The sequence below is a fragment of the Mesoplodon bidens genome (genome assembly GCF_964165515.1).
Source record: "Mesoplodon bidens genome assembly, chromosome: 18".
Taxonomy (NCBI): Eukaryota; Metazoa; Chordata; class Mammalia; order Artiodactyla; family Ziphiidae; genus Mesoplodon; species Mesoplodon bidens.
The window spans coordinates 24,762,433-24,780,807 of NC_138175.1; the positions used below are offsets into that span (position 1 = coordinate 24,762,433).

Below are 18,375 nucleotides of genomic sequence, written 5' to 3' on the forward strand. Positions count from 1 at the left end.
TGCAAACACTAGGTTCCCTTTTACTCTTCAGTAGCTGCTATTCAGCTCATGATCAGACTAGAAAAGAGATGTAAATCTTTAAGGACATAATGAGACCTTATTTCAAATACCTTATAACTCATTTTCTACCTGATTCAAGTAGATAAAGGGTAAAATGTAAGTTTCTTGTCCTCAGAGTCATGTGTTACACTTTTTTTAACTTTCCCTTCCATTGAAACTAGGGAGCTGCATGCCTCCTCTCTGAATGAGAATGAATTAATTCATTAGACATAAGACAGTAAAAGAAAAAGGACATATTAGGTGAGACATTTAAGGCCACTGGTGTGATTTTTGGGAATTGAGATTTTGTTCCATTACTGAGGTGGTTGGAATTCCAAAGGATAATATTCATCCATCCATAGTTAATCAAATTAGAATATTGGAGAATAGCCATGGTAGTTAAATTCCAATCTTGTAGCATTGCCAGTGGGGTTAACCAACTATAAAATTGTAACATGGCTGTGATTATTTGGCATGTGCTTTAAAACACTTTTATATGTAATGAAAAAAATGAGTATTTGAAGGTTTCAGAGGTCTGAATTTAATCAATTGTCAAAAAGAAGAGTCTGATATATCAAATACAAGTCTGTTTCTTCATATTCAAAAGCCAAAGATTTTTCCCCTCCCAGCTTGCTTATAAATATTCAGTGCCACAGAAACACAAATAAATAATTGGCCATTTTCAATGCATTCTGTATAATTTACAAGCGATCAAAAGACTATTGCATGGTACAGTCAGAGTCCAATGGTACTGCATTTATTAGAAATAAAAAATCATCATGTGGGCCAAGTCAGCAATGTATTAATGGGCCAAATTTCTGTGCATGCATATTTGTGCATGTATGCGTGTGTGTGCACGTGTGTGTGTATAATTTTTTAAATTTAAGGACTTAAGGCTTAAGGATTAAGGTCTGTGCTACTGGAATTGACCTGGAAAGATTAAAAGATTATTATCTGTTTACACTGATGAAAATCTTTATGAAAATGACATATTAAAATAACTTGGGCTTATCTTACTCAAAAAGATCCCAAGGTCAATTTTGAATAAAAAATAAAATTCATAAAAGATATGATTCCCTTTCTTTAAGATTATCCCTTTTATCAGTATTAAAGATACCTTCTCAACAACTGATTTGGTTCTAGCCTTTTTTCAGTCTTTGATGTTCATCTTTAATATATAGTCAGTCGAACAAGTAATAGTGCAGAAATGGGCTGTCTACCCAAGATAAAGAAAGAGATAAATCTTTGTCGCATACAGCATTCTTTTCTTTTGTACAATGGGCTTTATCAATAAAATAAAGCTTTCTTCATCAAGGAAACCTCTTTTAATTTATTCAGAAATGGTCTTTATCAAGCTAAGCTCCAGCAAATGGTGTTTGGAATAATAATTTATACTTTTTTTTAAGCAGCCAAGCACTTGCTACTTTTCCTTGCTGAATGGTCAGATTCCATAATCAACATGTTGAAAACACCCTAATTAAAGGAAGTTGAAACGGACACACAAGCTTTCAGGAAGAAAGTTGAATTGCACATTAAAATGCAATTATCCTCAATGCTGATGTTATTTTTTCCTTCCCATAGGGAACCACAGTCAGATATCCCGAGTACCTGTTGCTATTAAAGTGCTGGATGTCAATGACAACGCCCCTGAATTCGCATCCGAATATGAGGCATTTTTATGTGAAAATGGAAAACCCGGCCAAGTAAATATCTCCATGTTGTTAATGCTGAATATGTTTGTATACAACTGTCTCATATTTGATTAACCTGCATTATAGTGTGCACTTGCATCATTTACAATCTGCAAAGTCATAGGCAAGAAACATCCAAATGGGAACAGAGAGGGAGTATTCTTCTTTCAGAGATGTTAATTCTCTTCCTACTTATGACCAAATTGGCTCCTGAAATGGAATGACCTGCTGTGCCATGAACCCAGAGCCAATAAACTATATCTTAAAATATCTCGGGTATGGATGATCACAGGGGAGGTCTTAGAGTGATGGGGCCCAAATTTTAACCTTCAAATGACGGGGAAGTGAGGGAAAAGCCCTTGGGAAGGCATGTTTGTTTCATATCAAATGTAGAAATAACACGTAACATTGGAACCCTGGGAAGACCAATGGCAGGAAGTGAATTTTTAAATCTGTAAAGGTGTAGCTATATTTAGATAGACATAATGTGAACAACATGTTTTAGACATGCAAGTAAAGCATCTGATAATTGTGTATTGATGTGTATTGATGGAACTTTTTTTCTTTTAAACTGTCTTATGTAGCTTAGATAGGACAATGCAGACACAGAGAGAGAGAGACCGGGAGAGAGGAAGGAAGGAAGGGGGGAGGGAGGAAGGAGGGAGAGAGTTAAGAAAGAATGAAAACAAAACCTGCTATATTCTGAATGTCAAAATGGAAATAGTCTATGTAAAGTTCTAAAAAACATAAATGTAATAGACTTATTTTAACAAGGTGCCAAAGTACTGTATGTTTAAGAAATTTATCATTTTTCAACTTCCTAATTTATTTCTGGATGGTGACATTTTAATTTAAATAAACAGCAGCTGACAGCATGACACTGGAGTTGTTAATCCAACTATTCTTGTGCCTCACGTGGGTGTTAGGAATTCAACTTACTATTTGCTGAGCAGTTTACCTGACAAGAGTCAGATTTTTTCCAGCTAAGAAAGGAATAGAACTGTGGCTCTATACTTTTATTTAACTATTACAAAAGATCAAGTTGCTACTCTCCTATAAAACAGTGGGCATTTTCCCCTAGACTACTCTCCTGTATCTGAAGGATTGGCATTGTTTCCATCTACCAAAAAAAGATACACATACATGTGCACACATACAAAGTAAAAGTTAAAATTCTAATAATAAAATTGAGTAATTTTAAACACTTAGACATCATAAATGTTGTTATAATCAAAACATTCACCTTCAGCAATCATATGCCAAAGATGACCTCTTTTTAAAAATAATATTCTAACATTAGTTTCAATGTTTCTTAATTTCATCATGTTGAATTGCCCTCTATTGGTCTTATCTTTTGAGTGTTTTTATTTGTGATCCTTTGAGGATGGAGTGTATATATACTTGGCAGCAAATATCATTTAGCTAAGTTGGTGAATGCAGTTGGTAGAGTTTGATCAAAATATATGCAGGTCAGTTTCAAGGATATGGTTGTGTGGGCCAGATTGTTGCTGGGGTAATGCAGCCAATCACAGAGATATAAGCCAGACATTTTTGATCATAAAGAAACTGTCAAATGCTTTAGAATTTAAATAAAACTCCATTGTTCATGCAAAACTCATCACACGAGTTCAGAGAGTCAATGGCATTGATATTTCAAAAATTACACATTGGCTTCACTTGTGATATTGACATGCATGCCTTTGGACCTCCTGGAATCTGGAGGTTTACCCTGTGGATTTTGATTGTTTCCAAGGTTTTAATGATTCCTCAGCAGTTTTTATCCTCAGAAAAAAATGCATTGTTTCATCAGCTTTCCTATGCAAGATCAAAATAAAAAGAAAAAGTTGATTCTTTGTTTTATGATTTTTGCAAATCAACATGAATGACTCAGTCTGTGAAAAAATGTTTATGTTGTGTGTGTCCACTGCACTATCTTATCCTCAAATGAATCTATTTAGGCATATTTATTAGAGTTCATATTTACATGAAGATAATCAGATCTTTGTCTGTTCAGCATAATTTTTGGACATATGGCTGACTGGTTGATACACACGCAGTTGTTCAAGTAGCTCCTGAATTCCTTGAATCCTTTGTGCTAGTCAGAACTCATGTTTGATTCATTATATCATTCCTAAGTCACTTTTAATAGCTCAAGTATCTCATTTTTATATTTAACATTTTCCCAAATTCATTTTTGTTATCCACACTAAATAGTGTTCACTTATATAAGTTCAACATAGATACACTTTCAATCGTGTCTCATAATACCATACAAATGGCTGACTCACTTTGAAATTAGAATATTCATTATCACATTCATGCAAAACAAATGTCAAAGACTGAATTAGCACTAAATTCACAGTCATCTCAATATTTTTCAACAATTAATGTCTGCTTTATAACAGTCTCAAAGAAAGGAGTGCAGGTGACTTTGAAATGTCTAGTTTGCCTGGAAGATATGGATTTAAGGCTAAACTCGAGGGGGTCAGCTTCCTGGGAGACGATGCAGCTGAAAATCATTAGCAATAATCAAGTGCAAGCCATTAAAAAAACTCAACCCGTAAAAAATCTTCTGGATTGAGTGAGCCTTTGTAAAGAGTTCTTTAAAACATCTCACAAAATGAAAACCAGTATCCACATGAACGTAGAGAATTCTACTGCACTTGACTCTTTTCTGCTGGACTCATTTAAACAAAGAGTCCAAAAGAAAAGAAAAGAAAAAGAAAGAAAAAAGGGAGGCCACCTTCCTCTTCTCTAAGATAGATCTCTGGTTCATGGTACATCTGTGTTAAATTGTCATAGGTTTACTTTGAAAGTAGAACTGGAAGTCCTGTCTCTTCCTCCCACCTTCCCACGATTCTGAAGTAAAAGATGACATTTTCTTGAATTGGTTCCCTTAAGAGAGTAACAACCACCCATGACAAAGAGAGTTCACAGTCAATATTATAAAAAATCAACGTGAATCCCTTTTGATTAGAATCCTTTTAAATAATCCCTCCACTTCAAAATTAGATGTTGATGTGGTATTTTCTGATGGCTAGTTACTCTTATTTAAAACAATTTTCCCCCAATAGTTACAGGTAATTTATCTTAAGTTAAAAGTTATAAGGTGATGTATACCTTTAGTCTCCAATTCAATAATGCCATGATATAGTCATCTACAAATTACTTGGCCCTCAGTTTAACAGGATGAATAAAAAGATTCTCTCCACTTGCTCCTCTTTAATGGCCAAAGCAGAAATGAGCGTATGGGTTGAGGATTTCAAAATTAGAAGGCAAGATATCTGACTGAAAGTTCATGTGTCTAATAGGATGATAGGTTTTGATCAGACAGTAAATATTTATTGAACACAAACTGTATGCCAAGACTTGGCCGGGTACTGGGGATTTAGTGGCAGACAAACATCAGTCTTTTTCCCTCACAGAGTTTTCTCTCTGGTAGGCACTTGATAAAATTAGATGTGGTAGAATTTCAAGAAAATACCTCAAATCCTCTGGGCAGAAAGGAGGTTGAAGAGATGAGAGGAAATGGAACTATCTTAATGAAAAGACCGCTTAGTATAGGACACATTCCACCGGAGATAGGAAACATCTATCAAGTGCTGAAAAGGAGTCAGCTGGGGATAAACCAGGTTCTGTCTGAAGAGAATGGTACTCTGGTGGGATGGGTGGAGGACCAGGTAACAGCTCCTTCAGGAGAAACCAGTATCTTCCTTCACTATGAGAACACCATACTCAAAGCCAAACATGAAAGAGGAATAGAGAACATCAGTGGTCAGTGTTGGACAGAAGGCCTTCCATAACTCTGTTCTACATCTTATCTCCTCAGAAGGGTCTTTCTAAGATTTCATTTCAGGTGCTTACCTCTTGCTTACCATACATACATACAGAATTAGGGTAATGTGCTCCAGATGGTTCATTGACACAGGGACTGAACTGAAAATATTGTGTTTCCAGGGGTGACTCAAGGTCTCTTGCTCAGTCTCAGAGAATATTTATTATTTGAGAATTAGTTAGCAGCTGACCTCTTCAGCTATTTTTCCTTCAGGAAGGAGCTTCCCCTGTTACTATAAATAAATCTAGTGGAGTATAATTTGAGCTTCATCACCATCTACAGAAGTCGAGATGTTCTATTTAGCATCAAGTTAATTACGTCTGGGTTAAAAACATACTTTGGTTTATCTCTTTTAATCCCTTCTATCTCTGACCAATACTGCAGCAATATAAAGTTTGCTTATCATGGGAACATCACAGGTCAAAAAAGATAATAGCCCATACTTATAGATACGTATCTAGACAATGCTTGTCATGTAGTAATGGATATCCACAAAATTTCAGAATGATTCTGATTTAGTAGTGACAGATATTTCAATAATTAGTTTCTCAGATATTACCATGGAAACACTTGTTTTATTCACACAGAGTGCACAAATGAAAAATCATTCATTTATTTATTGAACAGTATTTATTGTGTATCTACAAGATGCTAAGTATTGTAATATGACCTGGGGAAACAATGTGAAAAGAACAAAAAAAGTGTTCTCTCCAATGGAACTGAATGAGGAAGAGGGATAATAAAAAAAAAACATAGAATGAGTCAATAAATTTTGAAAACTGAGTTGAAGAAAACAACACAGTATAGACAGAAGAGAACAAAGAAAAAGCAGAGATCTACTTTACGTAGTGTTGTAAAGAAAGTTACTTTTTAAAGGGATATCATTTAGGCTGAAACTGAACAAAAATGAGAAAGGGCAGTCATACAAGAAGTGGAAACAAGAGCCTTCTAGCCAACAGGATAAGCTTGTGCAAAGACCCTAAAGGGAGAAAAACCTTGGTTTGTTTGAAAAATTGAAGACATCTGTGGCTGAGTATAATAAGAGTAATAAGCAAATGTAATACGAGTGTAATAAGCAAGAATGAAATTGGACAGAGTATTATGTTTGAATAAAATCCATACACACACGCAGACGCGTGCACATGCAATTAAACAGGAAGAGCATCTAGAAGGTTGTAACTGCAAAAGATAATGGTAGCCTGGCCTAAGGTGCTGGCAGTGGAGGTGGAGAGAGGCGACTGGGGAGGCTGCATGCTTCCATGAATGAAACAATACATACAGACATCTAACATGCAATCAACATCACCGTTCTGGGAGTTTGGTGTTGCAGTGACATTTTACAGATATGGGGGCTGAGGCTGATAAGAGTAAGGGTCTTAACTAAGGCCATGAAAAGTAGGAAAGATGGGCTTCAAAGTCTATTCTTGGAGGTGCCCCAGTCCCTGTACTTTCTAGGATTTCACAATGCTTCCCAAGGAGCAGACTTTGAAATTCCATTGCCTGTGTGACACAGTTTTTAGAAAAATAGTAATGAGAATAAGATTCTGATCAAGAGTGAGCACTTTTCAAAAGAAAAAAAAAACCCAACAACTCCTGTGATCAATAACACACTCTATTCAAAAGCATTCCACATAATAAGAAAAGTAAAATTATCCCTTGATAAATAGCAATAAGTGAGTTTGCTACCATATTTATATATTTTTTAGTTTCTGTTGGTCTTTTTCTAATAAATGTGAAACAATAAAATGAAATTATGGCATTTTATAAAAAAGAAACAATAAATATAGGAGATTTAATTTTAACTTTCCTGCCAGAGGGCATCTTTCAGGATCTATTTGCATACACAAGAGAGAGAGAGGATTGATTTTAGAACAGATGAAATTGATGGCCTCAACAAAATGCATAAAATATGATTTTCATTTTACTTTAGGTAAAGTAAGGGGAAGGTAGATTAGTGGAATGTATAAAACAATATTTGAAGAAGTCATGTAAAAAAACTTTTCAAGAGAGTCATTAATAGAAGTATAACTTTTAGAGTGCAATTTTGACAGAGGGGGAAAAGCTAAAAAGAAAAGGAAAAAAGTGAAAAATACTCGGAATTTTTGAAGGTTTGAAACTAGCACAATCTAAGTCTGAGTCACAGCTCTGCCATTTACTAGTTTTGTGACCATGGGTCTTAACTTCTGTTAGTTTAAACTCTCACATTTTAGAAATATCTAGCTCAGTATCAAGTGCTCGATAAATAATTGTAATTATTAGTAGTATATATTTTAACTAGTTTCATAGTTTCAAAAGCAAAATATTTTATTAGTATTGTTTTTGTTGTTTTTATCGCTGTTATTGTTATATATTTATGATCCTTGATTTGGAGCAAAACACTATAAACAATGCCTAAATGGGTCAATATAAAAGAGGACAGTCTATTTCCCTGTATTGGAATAACTCTTCCTCTGATAATTCACAAGTGTATTTGTCAAGAGTGAAGAAAGGGCTTGTACTTCACTCCTCCCCATATGAATCTGTGGGCTAATATAATTATTTTTTTTTAAGTACAGCAGAATCAACTTACAGGAACACATACAATCTAAATCTTTTTTGAAGTCATGTTTGCAGCCTCTATATGCTTTGACTGAACCTCTTGCATGATTCCAAATCCACATGCTTTATTCTGGCCCTTTACCTAAATATTAGGATTGATGATCCACAGAAAAAACAATGGTATAAAGGATTGTTTACAAATCTTGGGTTGTTACTGACTGATGTTCTCTCTTCATGTTATTTTCAACCTACAAGTTAGTAAATAAGAATTTAGATGGAAGCATGGTATGCGCACGTGTATGCTTGTTTTTATTTGTTCATGGAAGCCATGGTGATAAGCATGTCTTTTTCAAGAAAGTAAAAATGACACCAGCTATTAGGAGGTTTTAGTCTTATTAGGCTTTGTGTTAGTGACATAAATTGGGTAAGATCTGGTACCAAGAGAAGCTGATGTATTGTTGGAAGGGCAGAGATGCAAATGGAATTAGTGCTATAACCACCAAGCTATGTGGATACAACACCTTCAAAAGGAGATTAAAGAGGTCTCTGGGCCTTTAAGACTCATATGGGGTTCTAGAGGGTAGCGTGTCTTAAAGTGACAGCCTGAGAAACACTTTTAGGGTATAGCATATCAGTATATGGTATGGTGCGTGGTATGTCTGGGTGTTTGTGTGCGCATGTTTTACCCAATAAGATTGGGAACCACTATATTAAATGAAATTAAAGAACATTATCTTCTACTGGTTTTGTTTAACTGTAAGATCCCCTTGCATTTATAAATACATATGAATCCCTAAAGGGCTAGAACCAAATGGTCTTGGGCATTTACCAAATATAGTTGATTATAAAATCTTCTGAATTTCCTTCAGAGAAAACTATACAACTAGTGGCAAATGGAAGCCAGCTGGAAAAATCTTGCTTAAGAAGAATAAACAATAGGATGCATTTTCAGCCTAGGAAGTAATGTTTATGATATTAATGAGGCATCAGGAAATATTCCTGTGAAGTTGTGTAGTGGAAGATGGAGAGGAGATAAGACTAAAAAGGCAGTTGAGACTTCTAAATTATGTTAAAAACTGTGGACTTTACTAATGAGATTTTCAAAGCAGAGCAAGTGATGAAGTAATTTTTCAAAAATATTGATCATTTCAGAGATGCACAAAATACAGATGAAATATGCAGAGACAAGCAAAAGAAAATAAGAAACAGGAGAAACTGGAAAATTCAAACTTTGTATAAATACATCCTTTAAGAGTCCTTGCTTTGTATCATTTTACCTTAACTTAGTTACAGTAAAGGGAAAGGGGATGAAAAAGAACGAAACTGAGGAAAATGTCAGAAGTTCTGTGGTGGATTAATGAAGGCACAGGCCCCAAGTGTCTACCAAGAGGACTGAGGACTTCACTTAGTGTTTAAAAGAAACATATACAATCTAATCTACATTCTCCTGTTGTATTTTCTATAGGTCAGACCTCTAAGATACATGCTCTAAATAGCCACCTAATACTTTTTAAAGACAAAGATATATTCATGCAAAGAAATGTGACATGGGACAACACTTTGGGGAGGAAAAGAAAAACCTTGATAGAAACTGGATTGCCTTACAAATTATAAAAAAAGTATCCAGGAACTGTCCATTAAATGGATATGAGCAGTGTTCATTTTGAACTATGTTATACAGTTTTGAAATAACTGAGGATAATTGGGTCATGTGGGTTTTAATATAGTTTCCTCAAATTCCTGTATGTCCTCCTTTTTCAATTAGTCATCATTGGTATAACCTGATTTCTCTTGTAGACAAAATTTGTATTTGCAAAGACCGCTCTTTCAGGGGATGGCTCTTAGCCTATTTTGTTTTGTTCCCTTCAGTTATGGACACCATTGATAATCTGATAAAAGCTCTGGACTTTTCCTTCATATATGTGCATATATAAATAATTTCATACAATTTTACTTTCATGTATCATCTTTTCCTTCCTCAAGTTGAAAACTACTGCTCTAAGAAATAGAAGCTAGTATTTCAGGAACGTTTACATTGGTAACCAGAAATAAACTATCAATAATAGGCAAAAGAATGAATAGAAAACCAAAAATTATGCTGTACTGCCTTTGATGTCTCCTCACTCACTCTCTTTCCACCACCTTCGAAATCAAAAGGGAACCTTAATATCCATAAAGCAAAGAACATGAATGTCAAGAATGGATAAGTTCATCTTTATGCACTCTCCAAAATACTGGAAGTCTAAGCCCCAATTTAACTGAAGTACACGTGTGGAAGATATGAATGCCAACAAGATTTTGAGGCAGTCTGACAGGCGGAGCAGGAAGATGTAGGGAGTTTGTTATCCAATTTACTTGGGATCAGATGTTACAATGTCTTTGATGCACTAGAGTTCTAATAAGTCTCTTCCTACCTACCTCTCAAAGTTACATAAGAATTAGTGGTGATGCTAAAACATGCCTGACATGATTTATTTATTCATCCATTCATTTATTCATTTAGACAATACTTATTAAAAAGCTATGTGCCAGACACTGTTCTAATTAGCAGTGAGAGGGGGGAAAAAAACCCAAATCATCATCTGAGAACAAATCAATGAACAATAACTACAGGAACTCACAGGGGATATTCTAATAGATTCCAAGAGAGTTTTAAGGTTGTCAATAGATCAGATAATCAGAAATGTGTTTGTTTGTTGGCTGCTTGCCTTTTGAAAAGTTAATAATGACAGTGAAACCTACTACTATTAATTACTTTTGAGTTACTATAAAAATCTAAAATAATGTTTAATAAACTATATTAATTAAAGCAATGTAACTGAGGTTTAGCATTATTGATAAACAATGAATAGTTTTTTTAAAGAGTCAGAATTATGATATGGCCGACAGTTCTAAAAAAAAATTTCTTTTCAGTTTTACGCTTAGGAAGGTCATTTGATTTCAAATCAGTACTCTCAAGAAACAGATCAGAGTCTGCTCCCATGGAAATTCAAGTATGGCCCTGAAATTCATTTCCCTATGCCCGATCTCAGATATGCTTTGTTTTTCTGATAGAGAAGTATATTAGCTTTTACCTTCCCTTGAAATTAATCCACAATAAGTTATCAAGCATTAGATTTTTCAACTGCATCCTAACTTTATTGCTAGAAAGGAAAATATTTAAGCTAAATGCTGTATATTTACTACTAAAAATCTATGACCTCTTCAGAAATTTTTATATCATTTTCATGAAATAGTTGTACAACTACTTAAAAATCAGCTGATGTCAAAGTAGCTCACAGTGGGAAATGCATGCAGTTTTCATTTGCCATCAACTCAGTGTACCTATAAAATCTGCTTGTGTGGAGGTGCACTTCCTTGAATAAATCTATTCTTTTTCTTCTGTTGTTTAAAGCCAAATGTGTTCAGATGTTATTACATCAATGAAAATTTTAGCCTTTTAAATATGGGTAACTTAACACATTTTAGTAGCATAAAGTCCTTCAAGTGATTTCCAGGCATCTACTCTCAGAGAAAATGATCAGACAGTGGCCATTGCATTAAAATAAAATGAAGTGTCAAAAATGGTTTAAACCAAAGTCTTAACCATAGCCAGTTCATAGGATATTTGGAAGTTAATTTAAAGATTCAACATTTCATCACTTTTTTCCCAACACATCATGCACTGATTTTGATGTGAACTTGACAGTACAAACTCTTCTAACGAACAGTAATAAGAGACCTATGGACACCAATCTTCTCCCTTGACTCAAAAGAGTGGATCCCAGACTTAAGCATGCATCAGAATCACCTACAAGGCTTTAAAATGCAGATTTCTAGGCCCTGTCCCAAGACTTTTTGGTTCAGCAAGCTCAAGAAGTTGCATGTCTAACAGATTTCCTGGCTTAAATAAATGGTGGAAAAAATATTTATTGCAGATGTAATATTTAGACCAAACTTCTGAGATGTGGTATGACAGGTAATTATACTCATGTACTTCAGGTAAGCTAAATTATTGCCTCTTTTGGTTGTGAGAGCGTAACATGCAGATTCACTCACCAGCACGTATGAGTCTTTTTCATACAGATGACTTAGAAATATTAGAAATGGTATTGCTTGTAGGAGCTCCATGCATTAAATACACCTTAAGAATGCTCTTAGTTATGAATGATTCCCACCCCAGAATATGACATCCTCTTATTTATTTATTTTTTTTTAGTGATGTTGAGCATCTTTTCATGTGTTTTTTAAAAATGTCTTTATTGGAGTATAATTGCTTTACAATGGTGTGTTAGTTTCTGCTTTATAACAAAGTGAATCAGTTATACATATACATATGTTCCCATATCTCTTCCCTCTTGTGTCTCCCTCCCTCCCACCCTCCCTGTCCCACCCCTCTAGGTGGTCACAAAGCACCGAGCTGATCTCCCTGTGCTATGCGGCTGCTTCCCACTAGCTATCTATTTTACATTTGGTAGTGTAAATATGTCCATGCCACTCTCTCTGTCATAGCTTACCCTTCCCCCTCCCCATGTCCTCAAGTCCATTCTCTAGTAGGTCTGTGTCTTTATTCCCATCTGGCCCCTAGGTTCTTCATGACCCTTTTTTCCCCCTTAGATTCCATATATATGTGTTAGCATACGGTATTTGTTTTTCTCTTTCTGACTTACTTCACTCTGTATGACAGACTCTAGGTCCATCCACCTCACTACAAATAACTCAATTTCGTTCCTTTTTATGGCTGAGTAATATTCCATAGCATATATGTGCCACATCTTCTTTATCCATTCATCTGTCGATGGACACTTAGGTTGCTTCCATGTCCTGGCTATTGTAAATAGAGCTGCAATGAACATTTTGGTACATGACTCTTCTGAATTATGTTTTTTTCAGGGTATATGCCCAGTAGTGGGATTGCTGGGTCATACAGTAGTTCTATTTTTAGTTTTTTAAGGAACCTCCACACTGGTCAAAATGGCCATCATCAAAAAATCTACAAACAATAAATGCTAGAGAGGGTGTGGAGAAAAGGGAACCCTCTTGCACTGCTGGTGGGTGTAAATTGATACAGCCACTGTGGAGACATCCTTTCTTTGTTTGCTCTTTTTCTTCACATGTGCTCACACACTTCAGGAATGATTTCTTCAACAGGTGCACTTGGGAATAGAAGTCCTTTTGAAACAAAATTGGGTAAAGGGAGAAGACGATGCTACATGTGCTCACAAGTAACTTTTCCCCCTTTGTTCTTCATAACTGCCTAAAAGAAGGCTCTTGTCAAATTATTCTGTTAAATATTTGTACATGTAGGTTGTCTATAAAAGAGTCATCTGTGTTTCACAGTTTTTTCCCTTGTACTTTAATTCTTTCTTCTTTATAAAACTAGAGGCCCAAGGAATCTCTCTGCACCTAAATGTCAAGGCAAATATGCTAGTTGTTTAGATATAGTAAATATAATTGCTTTCCCACCTAATCTGATGGAAGCGAGGCCCCTGTTTGTGTAACATCTAAGTTGTTACACTTATCAATGTGCTATGTCATGAATAAATGGTAGTGACCTTAACAAAAAATAATAAATAATGATGATGACTAATACTCATTGAACAGTTACTAGGAACCAGACACTATATTAACAGATTGACATGAATTTACATAAAGAATTAAAATGACCCTATGAGAAAAGTATTTTTTTATTTAAAATTTAGGAATACTGAGTTTCAAAGAGTTAAGTAAATCCCTCCATTTCATGCAATGAGTAAAGGGTAAGACTATGACTTCTGTCAAGGCAGCTTTATTTTAGAGTCCATCAACTTAATGACTATCTCACTGTCTTCACCACGAGTTATATTTTGTGCTATTTTTTGTTATATTGTTACTGAAGCTAAGTACAATTATAAGACATTTCACAAGGTCTTTAGCAAGAGTAAAACACCTACAAAGTAGGAATATGTTCCATTTACAAAAATGGAGAAATAGAAAATGAGAGAAGTTATTTCATTTATGCCCCAAGTAACCTTGATGCACTGCTTATCATATAGCATGTGGGTGATAACAATGCAAAACTTCACAGCTATTGAAAATGTTTTTAAATTGTGGTTCTCATCTTATTTAGGTGATAAGTTACAAGGTAATGATGTCTCTTTCTCAAAAAGAAGTGATCCATTTTTTTTCTCTTTAATGATACTGGCAAAGTTCAATGGCACATAATTGTTCAAACTGACATAACATTAGGCATCATAATTCCCTAAATTTCACAAACTTGAGAGTATTTCCCTGTTAATTTTTTATGGTAAATCTGATTATACCCTTGACTGTCATGCTTCATAGGCATTTTTTTTTTGGTAGAAATTATGTTGTAACTATTTACAGTAGTAGTTTAAGCTATAATTTTTACTACATTAGCTGTTGCCCAGTGTTTCATATTGAAGTTATTAATATCACAGACTCATAAATATGAATTATTAAGCTAATTCTCTGACATCCCAAGGAACAACTTAGCACTAAGTTAATGCAGCTTTGCAAATGAAATAGGCACATTCAACTGGCACCAATTCTGAGTATGTGTATCTATCCAAACAGTTCTCTGCAGGGTAGTAGTTCTTCTAATCCCTATAATTTATTCATCTCAGGATACACTCCAAAGCATTGTTTGCATGTGTTATCCACTAGCTTTAAAAACAGTATTCATTACTGGGAGGGAAGAGATGCAACTCTTTAGAAAGGTTTGTGGCAGTGATGTTTGTGCCGAGGAACATTCTATTTGGCAAACACTTGTAACCTAATGAGTAAAATGAAAGAGGAGTTGTGAGGATTCAAGATTTAGGTACTTTACCTCCAAGATCCTCCCAAGAGCCACACTACAATCACTGTAACAACTCCAAATTTCATTTTAGAAGACCGTACGTACTCAAAATGGAAAGAAGCCTGTAATTGCCCAGTGGAATTTTCAAATACCCTTAAATTTGCTATTTCAAGCCACAGATACCAAATGGACACAAAAGTAATGACCCTAATTTTCATCAACTTATCAAAGCTAGGTTTTAAAGTGATGAATGTTTCTCCTTATTCTTGGTGTGAACCATCCATAACAACTTAGAAAACTGAAAAATATTCCTTGGACCAAAGTATCACTCTACTAAAGGAATGTCACTCAGCTTTTAAAGGCAGTGCAAGCCCTCTGATGTCATCAGAAGTGCTGACGTCAAGTTTTATGTTACAGGTCATTCAAACAGTGAGTGCCATGGACAAAGATGATCCCAAAAACGGACATTATTTCTTATACAGTCTTCTTCCAGAAATGGTCAACAATCCGAATTTTACCATCAAGAAAAATGAAGGTAAATACATTAGCATTGTGAAGCAGGGTAGAATATACATTGGAAAATAGGATGTGATTTCATAATTTGACTGAAAATATCAGTAAAATAATTTTTCTTCACCTATGAGCAGTTGAAACTTAGCTTATCAGCCTAAAGGCATGGTAATTACATCACTTCCTCTTTCCAATATTGAAACAATAGATAAGGGAATTGTGAATGTGCAAGTTAATTTTATCCCGGGGAATACCTCAATCACCTTACTTTAAAAAAAAATGGACAGTAAGATTTAACCCCTGTTAAAGTTCCAGTAATTTTACTGAGATATCTGATGTTATCCAAGTACATTATACGGAGATATCTGATAGAGGAGGGGCTGGCTTATACTTTGCAGTTGTTAAGTTTTAATTGAATGTTTACCAAGTCTTTAGGGAAAGCCTATTCTAATTTCGTCTGGTTTGTGGGTACACATTAGAGGTATTTGTTTTAAGCCTGTACCAGCTTTGACAATAGCAATTAGATCAGAAAATCCTTCTTGAAGGACACTCCTTATCAGTATTATTTTGGAGCTAATATGAACTGATTTTATTGTTAAGTCTTCTACTCACAGAAAACATTTAATCCATTTCATTATTTCTTGAGAACCAAGCTCGGATTAACCATTTCCCTTAACTATTGGCTATTACATATGAAGGTCATAGATCATTTTTAAAAAGTCTATCTCATCTGTGCATTTTTCGTTACTAAGCTGCTGTACATTTAACAAGGAATTTTAGCTGTCTGTTTTGGCTCAGAAGTATTTAAGCCTTAGTTTCAGCTGTTTTAGAATGACTAGCAGAATAAATGTATCATCTGGGGCTGTCCTCTGGCTTTACTATAGGCATTTGTTTAGATTTATGAATGGTCTATATAAAAACTATGCTCTATTTGAAGAGTAAAATTTGGCTTATGACATTTGGTTCATTTTCTCTGTTCTGTTTCAAGGAGGTAGTGAGTTTTGGTAAAACTTCCTTTATAAAGTGAAATAACATTTTATGGCTCTTGTTAAATATATTCTGGCCTTACCCTTTAACAAAATGCTACTTAGTTCTTTGGGGATGCTTTGATAAAGTGGATGCATCACAGAAAAGGAAATGAGAAAGCTATTATATAGATATTACTCATTCAGCTGGCTTCCACTATTATAAACATTAAGGAAATGAAATCTTGATCTTTCTCCTCAATAGAGGAGTTACATGTGTTAGCCTCCCTGAAGTAGGAGCGCTCATCCAAGTACATTGTCTTTGTTTTTTGGATAACACTGCCAACATTTCTTTTTTTGTGGAAGTCCTGTGACCAGGCCTAAAATGAGAGCCCCCTCGGCAATTCCAAACTGAGCTGAAAGTCTGTGCAGAAGTGTGAGCCATGCTTATTACTTTGATTGTGAGCTAATAGGTATTAGTCATTATTTTTGCATATCAAATGCCCTACATTTAAAGATTCTCTGGGAAGAAGTGTTTTCCCCTCCCAAAGGTCTGAGCTCCTTGGCGCTTTCTGTGCATTCTGCAATTTCAAGATGTGCCCATTACAGGTACGGCCCGTCAAAGACACTGCGTAAACATATGTTGGATGAATGAGAGGTAGTTACTGGGTGCCTGTGAAAGTGTAGTTTTGTACTATATTTATTAAGCCGTAAACCCTTTAAAGAGGAGATATTAGTCCTACAGTGGATGAATTTCAAGTGTTTTCTCCAATTTTTAGAATTAGTACAAAGTAAAAGTTTGTACACCTAGGAAAACTCTTCGTGCCGCATCACACATTTCAATAAACCCTGTAGTAGAATATTTAAAGGCATGTGGATTATCTGTTTTATCTTGAAACTAGAAAATAGGATTTAAGTTTTGAGTTACCTCACAGGTGTGTGTGTGTGAAATAACTGCAAAAAAAAAGATGCTAGGTATCACAAAATGGACAGAAAGAACACTCTCTGTGCCATGATTGTTTATTTAAAATTATGTGTTGATTTATTTTGCAAAGAGTGACCATATATTGTCCCAACTGGGATATTTTTTAAAGTGAAAGGGGTTGCTATTTATGTTTATATTTATATTTATATTTATATTTATATTTATGCCTAGAAACACCATAAACCAGGACTGTCTTGTGGAAACTATGACATATGTTCTCTGTGATTTTGGATTTAGGATCCAAATATTCAACATCTCCATAGAATAAATCATGAACACAGGTCTTTGGAACTGACATGTCAAGTTTATACTCTATCTTCCTTTTCCTGGATCAGACATGCATGAGTTTTGTTTCACTTTTTTGGCATCTGGATAGTTTCCATGAAAGTAGGAAAAAAACACAGTTTGTCTCCTCTTAACATTTAGAAACAAAGCAATGGAAAGAAGTTGTCAGGTTTAAAATGGTGGAGATATACTGATAAGAAGGTAGATAAAAAGATGTCTTGTGAGCCTGTTACTCCTTATTAATGATGAGAAAACACAAAACAACCAAAAAAACTCAAATACTAGACATTATTTATTTTAAAACTATGGTATATTTTATGATTGAAACATGAGAGAATCAAATGATAAACTCATATTCAGAATTGTTTTTCCTTCTTCAGATGGACTTTAAAATGGTCAATAGCTGATGTTTCTCCACTGAGAACTTCATGATTTACAAGTCCTAGCCCACCAGATGAAGGTTAATATTTTGAGAGAGCCAATATATTCAAATCCATAACTGATAGGTGGATGAACCCTCTTTTTAATTGGATCTTTAAGGGAGATGGTTTCAGTATTTGGCATTTTCTAAGAAACTTGCAGCATGTCTTTCAGTTCGAAGTTGCTGTGATCATTCTCCTCTCTCATACACATTGGTCCTTCTGCAATTTTCAGCTGACTAATTCATAATCAAAAACAAAATGAGATAGAAATTAACTGTCTCTTGTCTCCTATACAGTTGAGTGATTTCATAAATAATTCTCTTTCTG

General features: G+C 34.8%; 1 protein-coding gene across 2 annotated transcripts in view; it reads left to right on the forward strand.

Annotated features, from left to right (window-relative positions):
• CDH8 (cadherin 8) overlaps positions 1–18,375 on the forward strand; it is a gene marked incomplete at both ends in the record, with an annotated part of 357,413 nt that overhangs the window by 288,722 nt on the left and 50,316 nt on the right. For both annotated transcript variants that reach the window (XM_081216876.1, XM_081216875.1), the window contains 2 exons: positions 1,621–1,742; positions 15,299–15,416. In XM_081216876.1, coding sequence (XP_081073002.1) covers positions 1,621–1,742; positions 15,299–15,416 — 240 coding nt within the window. The remainder of the gene's footprint in view (positions 1–1,620; positions 1,743–15,298; positions 15,417–18,375) is intronic.